A 22,436-nucleotide genomic window follows, 5' to 3' on the forward strand; every position below is an offset into this window, starting at 1 on the left:
GAACCTTCCCACACACTTTTCTTAGCCAGGGCTGTTTCTCAGCAGGGTTGAAAGGGCAAACCAGAGAACCAGAGAATCCTCCGGTGGGCCCTGGCTTTTCCTTCAGGAGAATTCATAGTGCCGAGGTGAGGTCATGATGATGATAGAAGCCACAATCTGCTTAGTTTTCTGTTACTTGGAATGCAAGCGCAAGTATGCAGCCAGCCACGCACAGGCTGCAATGCTAAACTGCCCCATTTCTGGACAGCTGCTTGCACTTGAAATGTTGCCTTTTAGGCTTGAGGAGGCGGAAGCTATTCACAACCTCATGCCGGTGGAAACTAGGTCTCCTTACTCGGTCGCCGGCCGCCACTATTTCTCTCGGTATCGTCTCCGCCTTCTACAAGCGCGAGTCCCAGAACATTACCCGTGCACTTAAGAGGGAAGGACAGCCTAACCACAAACACGTGGACAAGTGAATGAGGCCAGGGACGGTTCATCTCACTGGCGCATTCCACTGGGTTAATATTGTGGAAGCCGGGACCCAGTGGGACCGTGGGATGGAAAACTCTTGACACAGAGGATTGCGGGACCTGGATCAATCAGGGTTACCCCAACATTCTACAGCTCCTGCGCCACCTCCTCCTCTTCAGCCTCCATCTCCATCACTTGATTCATTTTTTCAGGACATATTCCAGATTATTTACTTAAACTTTGTGTGTGCCAATAACAATAAGCAGGACTGTATTCTTAGGCGACAAACCGCACAGTGTTGTAGAGTTGTTGAAAGCTGTATCAGAGAACCTGGTGTCAGCTCTGAAGCTAGGCAAGCTCGCACATGAACCATGCCTGGCCCATGTGCTCAACTTAGTGGTTCTGCAGTTTCTCAAAATATACACGGATCTGCCAGATCTGCTTGTGAAAGTATGCCACGCGTGTGGCCATTTCAGAATGGAATGATTTTGAGCAGCAGAGAGCAGTTGTTGAGTACCAGCTTCAACACGTTCGTTGGCATTCAGGTCAGCCTCCGCACATAAGAGCTGATGAATGGGCATGGATGTCTGACATCTGTGCCCTCCTCCAAAACTTTGAGGACTCCACCAAGATGGTGAGCGCCGATGATGCCATAATTAGCACCACCATCTCGCTTCTCTGTCTACTGAAATGTTCGCTGCTCACAATTAAAGAGGAGGCATTGCAGGCAGAGCAAGGAACTGTACATGGTCATGATATCCTGCCCAGCCTCATCTCAGCGCGGATTGGGTGATAATGAGGAGGAGGAGGAAGAGAACATAGACAGTAATATTTTTGGTGAGAACAGAAAAGTCTTGGCTGTTGGCAGTCTGGCACACAAGGCCGACTTTATGTTCCCCTGCCTTTACCGTGACCATCGCATTGTATGCATTTTGGACATTACAGAAAACTGGCACTGCACGAGAGAATTCTTGGAGACGGAGGTGTGAGGTTCTGATTAAGGAGGATGTCTGTCTTAGATCAGTTGCCGAATGGAGGGTACAGGAGGGGTGAAACACAGAAATGGGGGAAGAGATATAGGCCGGTGCAGAACTGTGGACAGCTTGGTGGGTGAGAGAGATGAGTTTGTATTGTATTCTGTAGTGATTGTTTAACCTAACCCGTGCAATAACTGACACAAGGTAGAGGCACCTGTGAAGCAGATTGATAGAAATACGGCCCTGGCTGCCGCATTCAGAAGGGATTGGAGAGGAGACAGTTTGTTTAGAGGGATACTGATTAGAAGAGAGTTGCACTAGTGAATAAGAGTGACAGTAAGAGTGTTTGCAGTATCATAGGAGAGAAAAGGTCGACTTCTAAAGAAGTTTTTAATGTGCACGTGAAATGAGCGAGTGAGTGATTTTCCAAGTTGAATAAAGGAAAGTTGTGAGTCAAATATGACTCCAAGATAGCAGGCGTGCCGAGTTGGAGTTATGGTGGCAGCACCTAAAGGAAATTGCAAAGTCAGGTATAGGTAGGTTACCTGAGGGAGAAAACTGAAGGAGTTCATTTTGGGAGATATTAAGATCAAGCTCTTGTTGAAGAATTATAACAAAAAAAAATTCCCATCTGACAACGCTGACGGCAGAGGTCACAGTCAGACAGTTCATTGGACAACCAAGGAGTACAAGCGAGGAAGACACAAACCAGATGCGGCAGAGGCAGGAGAACACTGTCAAAGGTCTAGGACAGTTTTCTCAGACCCTCACAGCGTCCAGGCCCTGATACATGGGGTACTCTGACAAGGAGGTAAAAGTTTTGGAAGATGCAAGCTGTACACGTGGCATGAACTGTTTTTCTACGCCTTGGAGGTCCTGGCCGCTAGCATTTTGTCAGAGATAGTTTTTAGTGCTGCCGGGGGCATTATAACTGATAAAACTGATAGGCGCATCCGCCTGTCAACGGAAAATGATGACAGGCTGACTCTTATAAAAATGAACAAGGGCTGAATTGGGCAAGACTTCTCAACACCACTAGATGATAGCATCAAGCATAAACTCAAATTTAGTGGTTATATTTTTGGGGGTCTATTCCCATGCACCCGTTCACACCCAGACATGGGTATACCCTTCAGGAATTGCTCAATTTTATGTCACCCTCCTCCTTCTCCTCATCCTCCACCACCATATCAACAGGGAGACCGTGATGCCACACCCACATAATTTTTTTAAGGGTGTTTCTATTTAGAGACGAGCAAATACTTCAATATTCGTTTCGGATTACAATAGCCGTTTTTTGCAATATTCGCCAATGTAATTGTCGAATATTCGCTGAACATTGCCAAACGCCATTGGATTCAATGGGTGCCAAAATCAAACATATACACAACACCTTCAAACTGGACCAAAAGCTGCCAAAACACATCAATTTAGAGGCAGTCACCAGGAAAGTGCCATCAATTGACCCAGAGTACAAGTAGTGTAATTATTATTATTCATTATTATAGCACCATTTATTCCATTGCGCTTTACATGTGAAAAGAAGTCACTGACTGGTACAAGAGTAGAGAGGACCCTGCCCGTGAGGGCACAGAAACAGTCTATAAGAGATGGATGAGGATACAGTAGGTGAGGGTACAGCTGGTCATGCAGCGGTATGGTGGAGTGTGGGTTACTGCAGGTTGTAGGCTTGTCGGAAGAGGTGGGTCTTCAACTTCCTTTATAAGGTTTCAATAGTAGGCGAGAGTCTGATATGTTTGGGTACACAGTTCAAGAGTAGAAGGGATGCACAGGAAAAATCTTGTATACGATTGTGGGAAGAGGAGAGAAGACGGGAGTAGAGAAGGAGATCTCGTGAGGATCAGAGGTTGTGTGCTGATATGTACCGGGAGACTAGGTCACAGATATATGGAACAGACAGGTTGTGGATGACATTGCATGTCATAGTTACGGTTTTGAACTGAAGTCTCTGGCCAATGGGGAGCCAGTGATTGCAATGTTATAGATTGCTGGAGCCAGTCCACAGTAAAAAAAGCAGCCATAGAGTGTTCAGGAGCCTTCCCACAGACTTTTCTTAGCCAGGGCTGCTTCTCGTCAGGGTTTTATGGGCCCACCAGAGAATCCTCGGGTGGGCCCTGGCTTCTATATCAGGAGAGTTCATGATAGCGCAATACTGCTATGGGGTTCTTGAGCGGGGGATAAAGATGGGCCCTCAAAATCAAATCCTCTGCTGGGCCAAATGTTTTTCACTGACACTGCTTCTCGGTGAGAGTTGCAATTCACCACAGCCATATTCTTTAGCTCAGTGAAAGGACTGTCATAGAGGGAAACCGTATGTACTCCGGCTGTCATTTCTCCACCACCAGGTTTCACCCATTGTCACACAAAACCATGCTTGGCTGTATATTCAGCAGTGAGAGCCAGAGATCAGGCTGCTGTTTTACAGCTTTCAACAACTCTGCAGCGGTGAGCGGTTTGTCACCTAAGCATTAAGCATATTATCTTCAGCATAGCCTGCTGCCGCTTGGCCAAGGCAGTGCTGCAGTGCTTCCAGCTTGTGACTGATGTGGTCATTTTGGGGATGGAGGCCGAACAGGAGGAGGTGCAGGAGCTGAACAATGTTATTACAGTGAGGTTACATTGGCGAGTCTGTTTTTTATACTAAAGAAAGATCATACTGTGTTTTTATTTATTTGTTTATTTTTTTTTTCGTCTCTTCAAATGTATATTGGAGTGCGTCCTAATTTTTGGCAGCTCTTGAAATTGTTGCGTATACAATAACAGTATAGGAGACACACTCCTTAATAATAGAAAGGACAATTCAAATAGATTTTGTGTTCTAAAATATTAACTGTCTTATCTGAAATTCTTTTACAGGTGAGGTATCGCAGTATGGATAGCGTATTACACCTATCCAGCCAGGTATTATTGCCTTATACTGCGTGCTGCTGCCCAAAATTTTTTAAAATCTATTCTTTTCCCTATCGATAACGCTGTCAGATGCATTTACAATAGGAACAGGTGCTGCTGCTAGGTGGTATTATCACCATCTACACATGAGTGTTCATTCTGGTCACATAAATATCTTCCACAGTCCATAACTTTATTTTTTTTATTTCTTTGGCCTTATGTACAAGTCATTACCCTGGAAAGAATGTTTCTTAACATTTTTTCCATTTTAGCTTGTTTTTTGTATGTTTTTTTTTTGTTAGTCCGCAAAAGTGGCGTACTACTCTGACAACATTGATAACAGGTTTGAACCCTCAACTGCAATACTTTAAATGGAGTGTAATATTTGACACGCTCACAATAATTGCTGGATTATTAGGGCAGTCATATGGGATAACATCTGATGGCCACAGTTTCAGGCAGTTGCCTAATAGTATGGCATTTGTCAGCGACGAAGTGTCAATTTGTTCAACAAAACACAGGTGGCTGATTTTAAAAGGAGTGGAATATTTGGCACGCTCCACAAAATTTCTGCATTATTATGGCAGTCATATGGATAACGTGCATCTGATCATTGAAAAAAGTTCCTCTGCTTCCACAATACAGTAATATGAATAAAACAAAAAAAATCCGGCTGTAATCTGTGAACAAGCAAATGGAGCTGTAAAATGATGTACACTGACACACTGCTACAATCTATAAATGGAGGACAATATTTTCACTACAAATGGCTGGATTTGAACCCCAGTTATATGTGATACGTCTGACAGAGAACAACGGTTTTAAATAACACGCCTGTAATTTACTAATACTATTCTTCACAGACACCTAGTGTGAATAGCTTGACCGACATACTGAAACGGAATAAAAATGGAAGAAATGTCTGATTTTGGAACACTCTTATAGGTGATATGTCTGACAGAGAACCACTGTTTTAAATAGCAGGCCTGTAATTTGCTAGTACTATTCTTCTCAGACACCTAGTGTGAATAGCTTGACCGACACACTGCATCAAAATAAAAAAGGAAGAAATGTCTGATTTTGGAACCCTCTTATAGGTGATATGTCTGACAGAGAACCACGGTTTTAAATAGCAGGCCTGTAATTTACTAATACTATTCTTCACAGACACCTAGTGTGAATAGCTTGACTGACACACTGCAACAGAATGGAAAAGGAAGCCAATATTTTCCACGTTCAGTTTAAATGTCTGGATTTTTATCGCTGAAATGTGGAACAGATCTGGCTTTATTCTGCAGTGAGAACAAGCAAATGGAGCAGAAAAATGGTTTACTCTGGATTGCTTTTTAAGCAATAACCAGGATTAAGATAAAAAAAAAAATTTCCCTGGACCATGACATCTGAGGCTATGTCTACAAATATCTGTAAGAACAGCAGCAGCAGGAACGTTCAATGGACCCTATTGTACTATATGCACTGCAGCCTGCCACATACACTGCCTGCCTGCCTAATTCCTGCTATCACCACTGAATATATGCAGCTGGATTAGTCCTCAGAAGGACTGTTATTTCAGATGGATATATATATATGTTGTGGAATACCTATACTAACAGGACATTCAATGGACCTTCTTGTGCTGTATCGTGCACTGCAGTCCGCCTCATACCCTGCCTGCCTAACTCCTGCTATCACCACTGAATATATGCAGCTCGATTAGTCCTCAGAAGGACTGTTAATTCAGTTGGATATATATATATATATTGTGGAATACCTATACTAACTATAAACAAGCAAATCTCTCCCTGACGCAGCAGCACATCTCCCTACTCTGACTAATTCCGGGGTAGACTGTGACGAGCATAGCAGCGCCGGGTCTTATATAGACCTGATGACGTTGTGCGGCCAGCCAATCACTGTAATGCCACAACCAACATGACTACGGCATTACTGTGCATGGCGCTCTAAAGAGCGCCAAGCATGCAGGGAGGGGACCCGAGTTCCCACCCGAGCATCCCGGAAATACTCGCCGAGCGCTGAGCTTGTCGAGCACAGTGATGCTCGGGCAAGTACCGAGCAGTGGCGAGCACGTTCGCTCATCACTAGTAGTTACCAACTATCAGCCAATAAGTGCTAAACCCCACAAAGAAAATAAAAAATTCCCAGATAATCCCTTTAATATGCAGACTAAGACTAACATAATGTTTCTTTCTTGTACCTTTCATGTTTGTTATATATTCACTGATTCTACTTGTTTTACATCTGTCAAGTGTGAATATCTACCCTTGATATTGTATGATTTGATGTTTGGTATGTACTAATTGTTCATGTGTCTGTTGTAAATGTTCGGTTATCTCAATCACTTGATGTTTTATGCTGCTTTCTGTCCAGCATGGGTGTTTGTTTATCTTGCATAGTATTGCTTGCTCTGGTCTCTAGCTAGTTGATTATTCGTTAAACGAGGCACATTGACCTGTATCAAGATATTCACACATCAAGATATCCACATTGTACCGCGTTATTTATTTTACATATATTTTTACTTCTATGTCCCAGCTGCTGCTTTTTCACATCTATTACCTTTTTACACATTCCATGCATTCTCTCCATATCACTCTCTCCTCTCCTATAAATAGCTTTCAGGCCTTACTCACATTTCTCACATTTCTCAAACACTGATTCCAAACCATTCACTACCACAATACTGTACACAGAATGCTCGCACAAATCACTAAATCACCTGCTCTTTCTCTTTTTTTCTCCCTTTCCTGGTTGCTAATAATTACATCTCCCCTAACATTTGCCCTATTTCCACTAGTAAATATAACTCTCTTCCTGCTGCACATAGAAATCCTGCAAATCTTAACATTCAGTGAATGCCTTCTCCAGTCTCTTTTAATTGTGCTCTCTGGAACTAACGGTCAGTGTGTAGCACACTGCCCTAGAACCAACACTTCTTCCTTTCCAATTCCCTTAACCCTCTTGCTCTCCTTGAAGTCTGGATCCAGCAGTTGGACACCATGACAACTGCTGCTCTCTTGTATGATGGTCTACATTTTCACATAGCCCCAGACCTGAGAGCAGACAAAGTGGAAGTGGTGGTTTGCTCATTTCTTCACAATGTGCTTTCCTGGTTATCCCCACAGTACCCTCCCTTATGTTTTCAGCCATTGAGGTCCATACAGTTAGACTCTTCAAACCCTTGTCCCTGTGAGTGACAGTTGTATGTCTCCCTCCAGGTAAAACCAAAAAGTTCATTAATCACTTTGCCACGTAGCTTCCACGCTTCCAAATCTGTGATATTCCCACTCTCTTCATGCGGGATTTTACCATTCTAAAATCATCTTTAGCTCTGATCTCCTCCCTCTCGTGTCCAGACTTAGTCCATATAGACGGCTTAGGAGTGGTGATCCAACTGACAAATTCCATGTGCAGGTTTTTAAGAGGGTCACTGGTAATGTGCTGGAAGGGAGATATGCTTCACTGAGGTTATTAGCTTCAGTGATATAAACCTGGAGGTTTTGCTCCAACATGTTATGTGGGGTTAATCAGTCATGACAGGCCTAAGCCTATTATGAACAGCTGGAGAGTTGGCCGGGACAGCGGTTCCCCATATTTTCACCTTAGGGAGGGATCCAGGAGGTAAAAAGTGAAGTCTTTGGACCAAATGATTGTTCTGTGTACTCTGGAGGGGAGCTGACCTCCAGATCTGGGCTCTTGGTAAACAGAGCTGAATCCTGTTTCCTGTGACGGCGAACCCCTGCATTTATAAGGACTATAGTGAGAGCTGTTTGGTTTATGTCAAGATGACTGAATTTGTCTAGTTTGTACTGGATTGGTTTATGAAACTTGTTTTAATAAACCAGTTGAAAATTTAAATGAGAAGCATTCCTGTGACTACCTCATTAAGGGGCTGAGAGAGCAGATCTACCACAATAGATAGATACATATAAAATAGTTTTAGTGTACAGTGTGTAGAGCATATATGTGAGTTACCTTGGGGTACTTCTACACTTAAGCTGGGCTGTCGGTATGTGTAACTAGAACATTGCACATGTACACTCACAAATGAGCATACTGCATTGTGGGAGGTAAAGGAATGCAGGGCAAGTACACAGGAGCTGGGAGACTATATGGGAAACATGCCTGCCCTCACCGCCTTCTAGAATAGTTTTTAGAAGAGTACAGGAAAAGAGAAAATAAGTAGTAAAACACATAAAAAATGCTGAATCTTATCTGACATTCAATCTATCTCTCACAACCAACATCAACTTTTTTATTTTTCATGAAATTACATTTACATTTTAAATCTTTCTTGACATAGCTAGAGCAACTATTTTACCTGAGCCTATCTATGTTGATGGATGGCAAAGGAAGTTCTTGAGGTCCTGAATTTGCTGGGATTACCCAGCATTTATGAATAATTTAATAAAAAGTATTATTTAAAAAAGTGCAATCCTAGCAAATAACTATCTTAAAGGCTCACTCACACCACCAAATAAATTAGACAGGTGCTATCCTATTTCTTTAATTAGATAGCACTGGGACCAATATTTTTCAATGGGGCAGTGCTGATGACTGATTATTTTCACTGACAGAATCTGTCTGCATGCTGTGATTTTACTCTGAAATCGGATGAAACTTGCCCATTCAAGTATATGGGTGCAAGAAAAAATCGGAAGCAACTGTATAACATCCGATTTTTACAGAGACATTGGATGACACACAGATGACAAGGGAGAAAAAAATCGTACCACTTTTTTGGATGAAAATCAGAATGATTTTTTATACCGTCGTGTAACCCTAGCCTGAAGACTAGGGAAGGTAGGGGCTTCTCGGTGACCTGGCTTCTACTGTTTGTATTATATGATTGTGATTCATGAGGTTCTGGTACCATAAATGCTGGAGTTTATTGATGGTAAATGTGCACGTGACAAATTGGGATTATGTTATTACCAAACATTTTCTTTTTATCAAATTTATTCAACAGGAAAACAACCTATTTAAAGAATAACTTTTACTAAAGATACAATAAAATTCTAAGATAGTATTTTCCATATTAACTGTATGCCGTCAATATGGAAAATACACCAAAATGAGAAAGTGCCTGTGCACTAAAAATAGAAAAAATGTTTAGATCTCACCCATTTGAGCCAATGGACATTTTTTTGTGGGGTTTAACTACAAAGCCAACTTGGATACTGCCCTTGTCAGGGCGGGAGCAAACACATGGGGTACGACAGGGCAGATAGCAAAACGAGACTGGATCTGTCCTTCCGTGGAGTGCGAGAACTGGAGGCCAATCGGCTCAAATAGGTGAGATCTAAACATTTTTTCTATTTTTAATGCACAGGCACTTTCTCAATTTGGTGTATTTTCCATAGGTTATTGGAGGCATACAGTGCTCTTGAACGATACATGCACAATATGCGTCTAATTTATGTTGTTGGTGGTCAAATATCTTCTTAGAATTGTATTGTACCATTAGTAAAAGTTAAGTTTTAAACAGGCTGTTTTCCTATGCTATTTTCCATATGATTCTGAAAAACTAAACTCTATACGGTTAAACAGAGGTCACAGCTCATTTTATCAAATTTATTCAACAGAACAAAAAAATCTTCATGGAAAAAATGAACCGGTGCAGAGTCAGCCACGGTCTGGTGGAACTGTGTCCCCTTGGACTCCTGCACCAATGCCAAGCTCCTCACAAGGATTGGAATACCTCCGGCAGGTAAGGGTTTCCTAAGGCAATACTGTGTTTAAAGTGGAAGAAGATGGAGACTTAGATTCCAGCTATGCATTACTGAAGTAGCCTGAAAATGTAACATTCCATTTCTCATTTTCCAGTGGGGATAAAGTTTTCCGCACAGCAAACAGTAAAATAAAGCACAATGCTGCAAAAAAATAGTGAGGGGTTTATGTACAGCACTAGATGCGAAACTATAAGGTGCTATTCACCTGTGAACAGCTCTTACCCTAATATAAAAAAAAAATTTTTTACTACTAATAATGTCTGTTTTTTATAACAAATATGACCAGGAATGCTTTAATTTTATCATTACACAATAATCAGTACTTGCCTACTAAAGTGTGCCAGTCTCATCTCATATACAGCATGTCTCTGCCGTAGCCAATGCTGTGAGAAACATCTGTAGCAGCATAGACACAATGATGGGTTACTGGAAGATGTCAGGCTATGTGTCTCATTATAACATACAATTTACAAAAAAATGGGGGGAAAATCCACATGGGGAGAAATGGTGGAAAAATGCATTCCTGGCATTGTTACTTGGGTTTTGTTTTTACTGTGTTCATTTTGCGGTAAAAATTACTTGATAACATTTATTTTTCATGTCAGTATGATTACAGCAATACCAAATGTATTCTTATGTAATTTATTATATTGCATTGATTTAAAAAAAAATATGCTTCATAACTTACAGGACCTTAAAGATCTGCTACTAATATCTTGGTGCCAGACACCACAGGACACTGAAGACATTCCAGGTGTTATCGATGAGAGGCAAATACGGAGACACTGCAGGTCATGGTAGCACGTTTAAGCCACACAGGATGCTCATAGTAGCACAAATAACATGCAGCCTGGCATTGTGTTGTTAAAAACAGGCTCCTGTGACACTTGGAGAAATGGCAGTAGCACAAGTTCCACGATTGATTCATTCAGTACTGCAGCTGAAATTGGATGTCACATACGAAGCCTAAGGCATCAAACAGTGTCTACACAAATCATCAGGAGGCATTTGTACAATAAAGGACTCCTAGCCAAGTGTTCAGCGGCTGGTGTTTCATTGACATCACACCACCGCTCACAAAGGCGATCATGGTGCAGAGCAAGACAGCAATGGAGGCAGGAATTGAGGTCTACCCTTTTCAGCAATGAGTGCAGCTTTTCTCTTGGATGCAGTGATAGCCAATGATTGGTCTGGAGACCAAGTAGGCAAACGCCATGAAAAGGCCTTCACGAGAAAATGTCAAACTAGTCCTACTGCTGGGATTATGGTGTGGGGTGGCATAATGTATGTTATCTGAACCTCTCTAGTCTTCACACCAGGTACAGTAACAGCTTGACGTTACATTGATTTGGTCATAGAACCAGTGGTAAGTCAATTTCTTCATAGTTTCACAGGAGCTGTTTTTAAGCACAGCAATGTCAGGCTGTTGTTGCCACTGTGAGCAGCCAGTGTGGCCTAAGCAAGCTACCATGGCCTGCAGCATCTCCAGACTTCTCTCCCATTGCTCACATCTGGGACATAATTGGTCAGATTTTCAAATGGAGCTGCCGTAGTGGATCTTGATGATTTTCATGAGCAATTACATTCAGTGGCAGAACATTCCTCAGACAACCATTTATAACCTCACTGACAGCAGAAAAGGCGCATAAGTGTGTATATTTACACTTGAGAACAGAAGTCCTAGAAGATTGGAGAAGGGCAAATGTTCTTATCTTCAAAAAAGGAAAAAAGCTAGTGCCAGGAACTTACAGGCAAGTGAGCCTTACTTCTATACCAGGAGAGATTTTTTTAATCAAATTATTATACAGCATGTATTTATTTATTTTACTCACTTGTATAGTGCCATTAATTTTACAGCGCTTTACAGACATTATGTGTACTGTCCCCATTGGGGCTCAAAATCTAAATTCCCTATCAGTATGTCTTTGGAGTGTGGGAGGAAACCAGAGGAAACCCATGCAAACACAGGGAGAGCATACAAACTCCTTGCAGATGTTGTCCTTGATGGGCTTTGGACCTAGAACCCCAGTGCTGCAAGGCTGCAGTGATAACCACTGAGCCACCATGCTGAAAGTACATGGATAAAAATACAGTAATTAACCAGAGCCAGCATGGGTTTGTAACCCATAATCTAATTTCCTTTTACAATGGAATCACAGACTGGGTTGGTCAGGTAAATGCAGTAGATATAGTATAGCTCGACTTCAGCAAGGCATTTGATGAAGTATCTCATACTATCCTATTGAAAAATTAACGGGATCGCTAAATGCAATTAAGTGAAGAGCAAAAACCAAAATGGTAGAATTGCTGTTTTTCTATCACTGCAATTCTGTCATAAAATGCAATAAGAAGCAATCAAAATAGTGAAGCTCGCTATGCAAAAAAACAAAAAAGAAATCCATCACACGTCTCTATCGCCCAAAAAAGAAAGCATTAAAAGTCTCAGAAAATGGCAGCAAACTAATTATTTTTTTGACACATTTTTTTCACCACTTAAAAAATATATACACGTCTGATATCGCCGTAATTGCACTGACTTACACAATTATGTTGTCAGGACATTTTTTTTTACTGTGCAATAAATGCTATAAAATCAAACCACAAAAAACAATTTTGAATTTTTTTTTTTTTTTTGCAGTTTCACTGCACTTGGAATTATTTTCCTGTTTTTCAGTGCATTGAGTGGTTAAATGAATGGTGTCACTCAAACCACAACTTATCCCACATCTAAAAAAAACAATCAAAACCCAACCCTCAAGCTGCCATGTTTATGTAAAAATACAAAGTTATGGCTCTAGGAAAAAGAGGAGATAGAAACAAAACTACAAAAAAACACAAAAAAACAAAACAATCACCCAGGTAAGAAGGGGTTAAGCTTGCCCATTTTTTCCTGATTTCAACAAATCAGCTTCATGAAATGTGTATGTTTATTACCTTGTTGATGTGATATGGATTAAAATTTGAAACATGAAATTTGTTCAATAATCCTGCAATCTTATAATCATTGCATCAACTTTGCTTTACAGGAATCCCAAATGCTGGTTCAACTAATACCTAAATTTATGTTTGGTGAGTCTGGACCTAATTACTTTTCCTTTCAAGACTATTATTATCTTGGCAACTGTTTATTTTAGATTTGTTGCTGGAGGTCATCTGCAAACCTGTGTGTTTTCATAGTAACATCTTACAAACAAAACTGTGTATTTTGATCCTGCAGTCATTTTACCCACCATTGTCCTCTACTTTTTGGTAACTTACACTAATTTACACTTAGAAGGGTCAAATTTCTATAAAGTCACATGAAAATTTGCACATGGAGAAATAAAAAACAAGAGGCCCTTCCTGTGTAACACTGTGGGCAACAGGTGATGATGAGTCGGAGGGTTGATCGCTCACCTCATGGCACAACTACGCAAAGAGTGATGTAGGAGTATAATCCAATCGTGGCTGCTGCTCCTGCAAAAGTAGAGAGGACATAACAAGTAAAGTAGAAAGGAGTGTGGTAGATCCTGGAATCTGCCTCTGTGAAAGATTAATCCAGGGGGAAAGTATAAAAAACTTCCAATTTATTGCAATGCATTTGGGAGTAGAAGCTTCTCCTTCTGATCCTGAGGAAAGAGTAGGTTCTACTTCAAACCACGTTGCAATAAATTGGAAATTTTTATACTCATCAGCTGGATTAACTTTTGGCAGCGGCAGTGTCCCGGATCCACGGAACTCCTGGCTCCTTTACTCAGGAACATTTGCACATATGTTACACACGAAACAGGATAATTGAAGTAGTTAATATAATAAAGTTCAAATATTTAACAAACTCTAATAAACGATATTACAAGAATGTAGTAAAATAGCTTGCAGAGTAGAGTTTGGAACTATGTCAGAGGAACAGAAGAGGATGTTGAAAACACCATCGTGGACAAAGAGAGAAATAACAAAAGGGCTGTGTACTTCCACAGCAATGAAAAAGAAGGATTAGATTTGGTGGTAAATTTGTCTTCTAAAGTGTTTACAAAAAATGAGATTTCTGTGCTTAGTAAAGGCTTTTCCTATAGTATAAGTAGTCATGTTGACTGGTTTAGATTAGAAATGGAATTATTTAGATTCTTTAGATTAATTAAGTTAAAATATTGGTATTCACAAAACCCAGCGGTAGTACCTCCAGCTAGATATGTCTTTAATTTACAACAATTCATGCTCTCCAATAAGAGTGATTTCATGCCAATTGTCACTGTACCGGTAATCGATGCATATGTTGCTGCTGTAAATAAGGATATTAATTTATTGAAGGAAACTTATGATAAAAACCACTTTTGAAGCCCTAAATTGACACGTAATGAAAATACTGCTTTGTGTGAATTGGTCCATGATGACAACATCACCATCAAGCCAGCCGACAAGGGTGGTGCGGTCGCTGTCATGGACACACACAATTATGTGACTGAAATCAAACCTCAGTTATCTGATTCAAATGTTTATGAGACGTCAATCGGAGACCCTAAAGTCTTGATTATTAAAAAAATAAAAGACATACTGGACAAGGCTAAATATTGTGACATTATCGATGAAAATCTATATAAAGTTTTAATAGTGGAGAACACTATCACTTCTGTCATATATACACTACCTAAGATACATAAATCAATGAATAATCCATCTGGACAACCGATAGCCAGCCTGCCTACCCGGAGCACCTGCCAGTTACCTGCCATTCCCGTCTGCTTGCCTACCCGGAGCACCCGTCTGGCTATCTGCCGAACCAGCCTGCTTATCCACCAGGACCACCCATCAGCCTTCCTGCCTGCTCATCCGCTGTACCGGTCAATTCCTGCCATCTGACCCGTGGGAGTCACCTTCTCTCACACAAGGTCGGTCCCAGAGTGGCACCTGGTCCACCTGCCCGGTACCTCCCTGGTTTACGGAGTCGACTTAGCCGCCGTGTGACTGGGTCGGTCCGAGTAGGCACTTAGTTACGCCCCTCTGGTCCCTCCTTGCACCGAAGCACAGAGGTTCCACCATCCAGACCCGTAACAGAGGAGAGTAGTGAAATAATTTGGATAGTTAGACGTCATTGGCCCATGTTGGGCAGATGTCTGCCTGAGATTGATGAATATAAACTAACGCAGCTCATTTCTTATAAATGTGCAAATAATATTAAGGACGGACTTGTCAGTTCAGATATAAAGTAAAAAAAGTCTTCCACACGGACCTTTCTAACAGGCAGATGTAGGGTAGGTTGTTACCCATACCTTGGGTGCGCTAACTGCACTAAAATTATAAAAGGGGATCATTTTCAACATCCAGCCACAAAGAAAGTATTCTTTATTAAACACTATGTAACTTGTTCCACTGATTACGTAATCTATCTGTTGGAATGTCCCTGTAAGCTATGTGTGAAACCACATGGGACAATAGATAAATATTTGAATGCATCTAAACTGTTTTGCGGAACAATTTGTGACTTTTTTTGTCTTTACATTGATAAATGTTTATTCTGAGAAAATACTTAATAATTATAATCGATTATGTTTTTTCTATACATGTATATAATATGTTAACATTTCAATTCAGTCTGTAAAAGAATTGAATATGAGATACAAAACAGCGTGGGTCAACAAGTGTACACCGTCACAGAAGACTATAATTGCCCCTACCAATATTTTTGTCTTGAATATAAATCTTTTACTAGGAAGATTTTTGATAATACAGGAGGTCTTGTTATGGAAGTCTACAAACCCTTTGAAAGCCCAATATTTCCTTATTGTCAGACAACAAAGGTATGTATGATTTTATCTTGGTAGCATGTATATTTGAAATGTGCCTTCCACTTATAAAAACCATGGCCATTTTTTTACAAGATCTGTACTGAAACCTCTAGAAAACAGTATCTAAAATAAAATATTAAGAGATATATTTCATGAGTGAAATAAAAAACACTGTATCTAGATATTGTGATTATATTCTTAATGTGGTGCCATCCGCAGTTCTTTTGATTCCCTGTTAGTTCTTTCACCTGTGTCCAGCACTTTTGAGAAGAAGCTACTGTACTTCTATTGCATTGATTCTTAATGGCTGGTTGGAACAATGGCAGGAATTACATGATGATCCATGTGGAGGGACTTTGCTACTGACAAGTGTTTATGTTCTTGAAGCCTCATTCTTTCAAACTCATCGTCCTTTCACACACTCTGTGCACTCTATCCATATTAGTCCCTCTCTCCTTCCCTCTCTCATGTACAACTCACAAGCTCTTTTCACATTTTTAAACCACACAAACCAATCCACTCCCAGCGTACAACACAAAAAAAGCTTTCATAAATCACTGAACCATCTCCTTACTCTCTCTATTATCCTCCTAGTCTCAAGAGATTTCTTCCCAAACCCGGGGCCTCCTTGTACTACTAAATTTAATTCTGTCTTTGCTGCACACAGAAACTTTGCCAATCTCATTAATATTCAGTGCATGCCTTCTCCTGTTTCCTTTAACTGTGCCCTCTGGAATGCCAAATCTGTGTGTAACAAACTCTCCTACATCCATGACTTTTTACTTTCAAATTGTCTTAACCTTCTAGCTCTTACTGAAACTTTGCTCCAGCAGTCAGACACCACCTCCTTTACTGCCCTCTCATATGGTGGCTTACATTGTTCACAAACCCCTAAACTTGAGAACAGACAAGGAAGTGTTGGTTTGCTTCTTTCATCAAAATTTGCTTTTTAGGTCATCCCCCTGTACCTTCAGTTATCTTCCCTTCTTTTGAGGTCCACACTGTCAGACTTTTCCGGCTCTTTTCCCTGTAAGTGGAGGCTCTCTACCACCCTCTGGGCCAAGCCCACCAGTTCTTGGATCACTGTATGCCACCAGGCTTCCTCACTATCTACCCTGTGCACACTCCTACACTCATCTTGGGGGACTTTGATATCTCCATTGATGATCTGATCTCACCATCTGACGCTCATCTCCTGTCTATAACCTCATCTCCTGTCTATAACCTCATCTCTTGGCCTTTCACAGCTTGCTAACTTGGGAGCTTGGGCGTACACAGGACCTAGTATTCTCCTGGCTCTGCTCAGTGCATGATTTACTAACTCCCTTCTCCCTCTTTCTGACCACAACCTTCTTTCCTTCTCTGTCAATAAATGCCACCCCGCTCAGGAAACCCCTACTTACTGCACTTATATAAATATATATCCCATCAATATCCAGCAACTTATGAACAATCTACAGTCATCATTGGTCCCAATCTTCTCTTACTCAAGTCCCGAATCAACTCTGAAACATTATAATAAAACACTGGAAATTGCCGTTGATGATGCTGCAACCCTTACACACAGAACAGACTGGCACAGATGGCGGTAACCCGGGCATCCACTACAAAATCCTATATAAACTGATCACTTTTACACACAAAGCTCTCCACAGTTGATAGAATGAGAATGGCATGTGAACATAAATGGTATATGAACTTCTGTCTGTTGCAGTGTAGGTGCTGTAAATTATTGCGGCTCAACCCTTGAGTCAGCACCATCCACAGAGATCAGTAAATATAATGGTTTGGCACAGCCAAATCAATGAGAGTGCTGCAGTGGTAGTTGGGAATTCTCATAAACCCCACCCAAATGTAGAATAAATTAACCATGCCACTGCGAGAGAAGCAATCATGAAATCATATGTAGATTTAATGTAGTGTCAGCATGTACAGGGTCGGCCATTTATATGGATACACCTACATTAAATGGGAATGGTTGGTGATATCAACTTCCTGTTTGTGGCACATTACTATATGGGAGGGGGAAAACGTTTCCAGATGGTTGGTGACCATGGCGGCCATTTTGTAGTCGGCCATTTTGGATCCAACTTTATTTTTTTCAATGGGAAGAGGGTCATGTGACACATCAAATTTATTGAGAATTTCATAAGAAAAACAATGGTGTGCTTGGTTTTAACATATCTTGTATCTTCAAAGAGTAAGATCTTGCAATAACTTTGCCCACTGTTTACTTCAATAAATAGAGCTGCCACCGACTGGTGATACCAACTGTAAGCTGAAACAAATGTCAAGGAGAAAAATGGGGAAACAATCAGCACATTCTGATTAAAATTATACTATTTACAAGATAAAAAGGCCAATGCATTGGGGAACACGCGCATAAATACTGATGACTAATCACTAGGGCAGCAGTCTTGTATCTTACCAACCAATTTCTTAAATTCTGACATTATCAGGGAATATTGAAGACAGAGGGTTGCTAATAGTTGATAATTAATATTTAGACTTGTTTTATTTTCTAAAGGTTGAAGTGAGGACAGCATCTGGGGAGCCCATGGCATATATAGTTATAAAACACCCTCTATGTACAACGACAATTAGAATTCTGAATGAGAACAGCGAAGAAGTGCTGGAAATAACTGAAGATTTAATGGTAAATTACAGGAATTTTTCAAACCTTATTTTTCATTGGAATATAAACCATAACACTTACGCCATCTAGCAATGTTAGTACAAAATGAAGGCTGCTGCAGACTAAGTTGTCACTAACCTCTGGGATATATTCTTTAAGTCCATGATGTGTACCCACCAAGTAATCTTGGTTCAGTAACCTCCAATTTGCTCGGATTTGCACATATACCACTGTGAAAACAATACAACCACTAGTCCAAGCAATACCTTCTATGGGTCTTTTTTGTTTTTATCCCAGTTGATTGGATGGATACAATAGCAGAATGACCACATACAAGAAATAAGTAGCCTCACCTGAGTAAATGGTATAAGTGAGGCTACTCAGTCTGACATTGGGTCACGCATGCCTCTTCTATTAGTCCCTTCTAACCAATGTCAACAGCTGAGGCTTCCTAGGATTAGTAAATAGGGATGCTTGGTTTTTGGTTACTATTGGTAAATCCATATTATATGGCGCATATTCCAAGCAGAAACATGGTATCCATGTAGACTTGTCCAAAAAAATCCCCCCCAGGTCTAGAAGTGTGATGTCCTAGGCTAGGTATAAGGCGGTCTCCAGGACAAAAAAAATCCCCCTGTATTGACCCAGCTTTCTTCGCCAGGGCGCAGACTTGTGATGCACGTAGTTGTGCTGTTTTAACAGTGATATAGATGAGCCTATTAAAAGACATTTGAGGTTATTGAACCAAAATTTTGTGGAGCACACTGACTATTGCTTGCACTTCATAGACTAATTTCTAATTAAAGAGGATCTTTCATTTGAATTTTTAATTTAAACAGAATACTTCTTTTAATTATTGCTGCTCCACTGGTTCTGTAACAGTTTTGATTTTTCTTCTGTGCCCCTGTGTTCCAAAGTTATGTCCCCGGTAATAAAAGTATAAAATTGTCTCTTCAACTGATGTGTACACCTTACCTTATTTTTTTTTAATTTTAACATCTCATTCACAGATAACATTTGTTCAGGATAAATCTGAGGTTGGAAGGATTGTGTGGAGCTCTTGGGACGGCATGTGTAAAATTCAAAGAAATTTTCATGCTCATTTTTCTTCGGACCTTGATGTGAAGTTGAAGGCGGCGATTCTAGCAGCCTGCTTACTTTTTGTAAGTTTAATCTTTTAGTTAATCATTAAAATAGCTATGCCAGAGTGTGTCACTTTATGGGTGTACTCTCATTGGTAGGATCAATGAGACAAATATTTGCATTCTTTATATTGAATTACTGTTTTTTTTGTTTGTTTGTTTGTTTGTTTGTTTTAAAAACAGGTTGTCTTCCTGGTAATTACAGGTGAAATACTAGTTTTGTCATTTTCCTGATGGCTGCCAGTACTTGACAGTACAGCCTAAAATAGACTTCGTAAAGCATAAAATTTCAGATTTTGCTACTTCCTTCTAATATTTTGTATTATTATTAAGAATATTCTTTTGCTCTACCATAATTGATGATAAGTAAATGTTTGAAGCCCAAGAGATCGTGGCCCATAGTTCATTAAGAAAGTCCAAACAGTGCCGTACAAGCCAAAACTTCCACTGTTGAACCAATCAAAGCCCGTAAATCAAAGCTGCGAGTGTAATTCCCCAGAATGTTATATGTTCATGAAATATGACATAAATACTTGAATTATTGCACTGTTTTATTGTATAATACCCAGCAGGCAATAAAGGGTTAACCTTACCACTAATGTGACAGACTGTGAAGACATAACAGCAAAATATCAATTTCACCCCTTCCCATAAAAGCCATAAAAATGACAGACACACATCCCCAAAACATCAGCAATCCACCTCCAACACAACTGGCCATAAGGGATATGCCGACACCGATCCTGGTGCGGAATTTCGCACTAAGCCCGGATTTTTATCATTTTGAACGTTGCTGTGACTTGTTACAAATAGAATTCCATAGGAAATGTTAGGAAATAACAAAGAAAACACCATTAACCAACTGATCTGATGTAATGAAACATGAAAATTGGGAGGGAAGGAAATGCTACCAGATCCCAGGTAATGGGGGAAGAGGATGGAGTCTGGATATCAGAAGTCTATAAACCCAGAGGGCAGAACCAAATCTATTGGCAAGGCTTCTGAGCCAATAGAAGAGAAAGGTGGCCATTAAAAGCAGGGATGGGGGTGTAAACTGGGTTTGGGAGGGGGAGAGGTATCACTGTCTGTGGCACTTTCATTAAAACCTTTAGTGCTATACAGATAGGAACAGTAATGCTGACATCATACTCGCACATTTATCGCCATGTGCCCACCATTGCATCAGTGCGTCTGTCACCAGGCAAGGCCACCTCAGATGACACTATGGGTCCGACCCATGCTCGATGTACTGGGTTCTTGAGCACTGCATGAAAGTCGATATTGTCAGAAATGTATCTGCTGATTTGGCTGTGCAATAGAAAGAGTTAAATCCAGTTTTAAATGTAAACAAAAAATAATGGTAGAATAGATCGTACAGGCAAATTGGTAGCGTTTCTCCTTATGGAGAGTGACGCACCAGCTCTGGCACGTCAAGGTAAGGAGGCTTATTCACCATGCAATGCTCCTCTGGGAAATTTAATATGCAAATTGCCTCTTCAGAGAAAAAGAGGACTTGTACTCTATAGCGCCACCTATTGGAAGCAGCAATCCTACAAGTCACAATCAACCCTTTAACGAGTCGTGCAATATGACTTAGGATAAAAGCCAAAACAGAATCTCAATTTGCAGACACGGTGTTTCGGGCAAATTGAAAATCTAAAGATTTTTTTACTCAGCATGATAGTATGGCTTTGAAGAGCAAGATTTGGCTGTATCACACTGTACATTTCACAGATTTTATGGTGTAGAACTCCATATACTGTGTAAACACAGTCCGACACATATTTATTCCCTCTAATATTTGGTATATTTTCTCTCTTTACAGAGTGTATAAATGGCACATCAGTGATGACAGATTTGCAAGACAAAATTGAAGACTGTACTTGTCATTTGATCAAACGATATATTCCTTTTTATATTTCAACTTTGATATTAAAGACACTATTGGGCTGTCTACAAACTGGCACCTTGGTAATCCTTAGCAGTGAGGTGCCAACAGCAGCACCTTACTAACCACTGTGGCCCCTTGCTGCATAACTCATCTAGATTGTGAGCCAGTGGGGACAGTGATAATGAATGATGTCTGTACGGGCACTATATAAAAGATAAAAGTTAAATAAAGAGATAAACTCAGACTTCTACAATCCAATTGATGCAGCACAGCTCACAGACCCACTTTGCTGTCTTCAAATGCGTGTAAATGACATGTGAAAACATAGCAAAAAGCGTTTGAGACTTCAACATATTCCCTTATACCAAAAAATATTAAGACTGGAGGATGATGAACCTACAGATAACTTATTGATGCTATGATCATTGTTAATCTGAATCTGAATGTTTGCACCCAGTTCAAATAAAAACACTAACAGTTGTGCTCAAAAGTTTACATACCCTGGCAGAATTTTTGCTTTTTTGGCCTTGTTTCAGAGAATATGAATTATAACAAAAAAAACTTTTTCTCCACTCATGGTTATTGGTTGCGTGAAGCCATTTATTATCAAACTACTGTGTTTTCTATTTTTAAATCTTAATGACAACCAAAAACATCCAAATGACCCTGATCAAAAGTTGGGTGATTTTGACCTGATAACATGCACAGAATTTGACACAAATGGGTTTGAATGGCTACTAAAGGTAACATCCTCACCAGTGACCTGTTTGCTTGTAATCAGTGTGTGTGCATAAAAGCTAAATGAGTTTCTGGGATCCAGACAGACTCTTGCATCTTTCATCTAGCCACTGACGTTTGTGGATTGTGAGTCATGGGGAAAGCAAAAGAATTGTCAATGGATATACAGGAAAAGGTA

At 40.3% G+C, this 22,436-nt stretch overlaps 1 protein-coding gene across 8 annotated transcripts in view; it reads left to right on the forward strand.

The window, feature by feature from the left end:
- Nucleotides 1-22,048, forward strand: part of LOC141258055 (phospholipid scramblase 2-like) — a 40,551-nt gene extending 18,503 nt beyond the window's left edge. For all 8 annotated transcript variants that reach the window (XM_073673056.1, XM_073673053.1, XM_073673061.1 and 5 more), the window contains 6 exons: nt 9,944-10,068; nt 13,117-13,159; nt 15,659-15,864; nt 18,380-18,508; nt 19,498-19,650; nt 21,455-22,048. In XM_073673056.1, the coding sequence (XP_073529157.1) occupies nt 9,944-10,068; nt 13,117-13,159; nt 15,659-15,864; nt 18,380-18,508; nt 19,498-19,650; nt 21,455-21,463 (665 nt within the window). In that variant the 3' untranslated portion in view covers nt 21,464-22,048. The remainder of the gene's footprint in view (nt 1-9,943; nt 10,069-13,116; nt 13,160-15,658; nt 15,865-18,379; nt 18,509-19,497; nt 19,651-21,454) is intronic.
- Nucleotides 22,049-22,436: the final 388 nt, after the last annotated feature.

Source organism: Phyllobates terribilis, unplaced genomic scaffold (assembly GCF_046119375.1).
Source record: "Phyllobates terribilis strain yellow unplaced genomic scaffold, ASM4611937v1 Scaffold_3__8_contigs__length_932513732, whole genome shotgun sequence".
In the NCBI taxonomy this organism is placed as follows: domain Eukaryota; kingdom Metazoa; phylum Chordata; class Amphibia; order Anura; family Dendrobatidae; genus Phyllobates; species Phyllobates terribilis.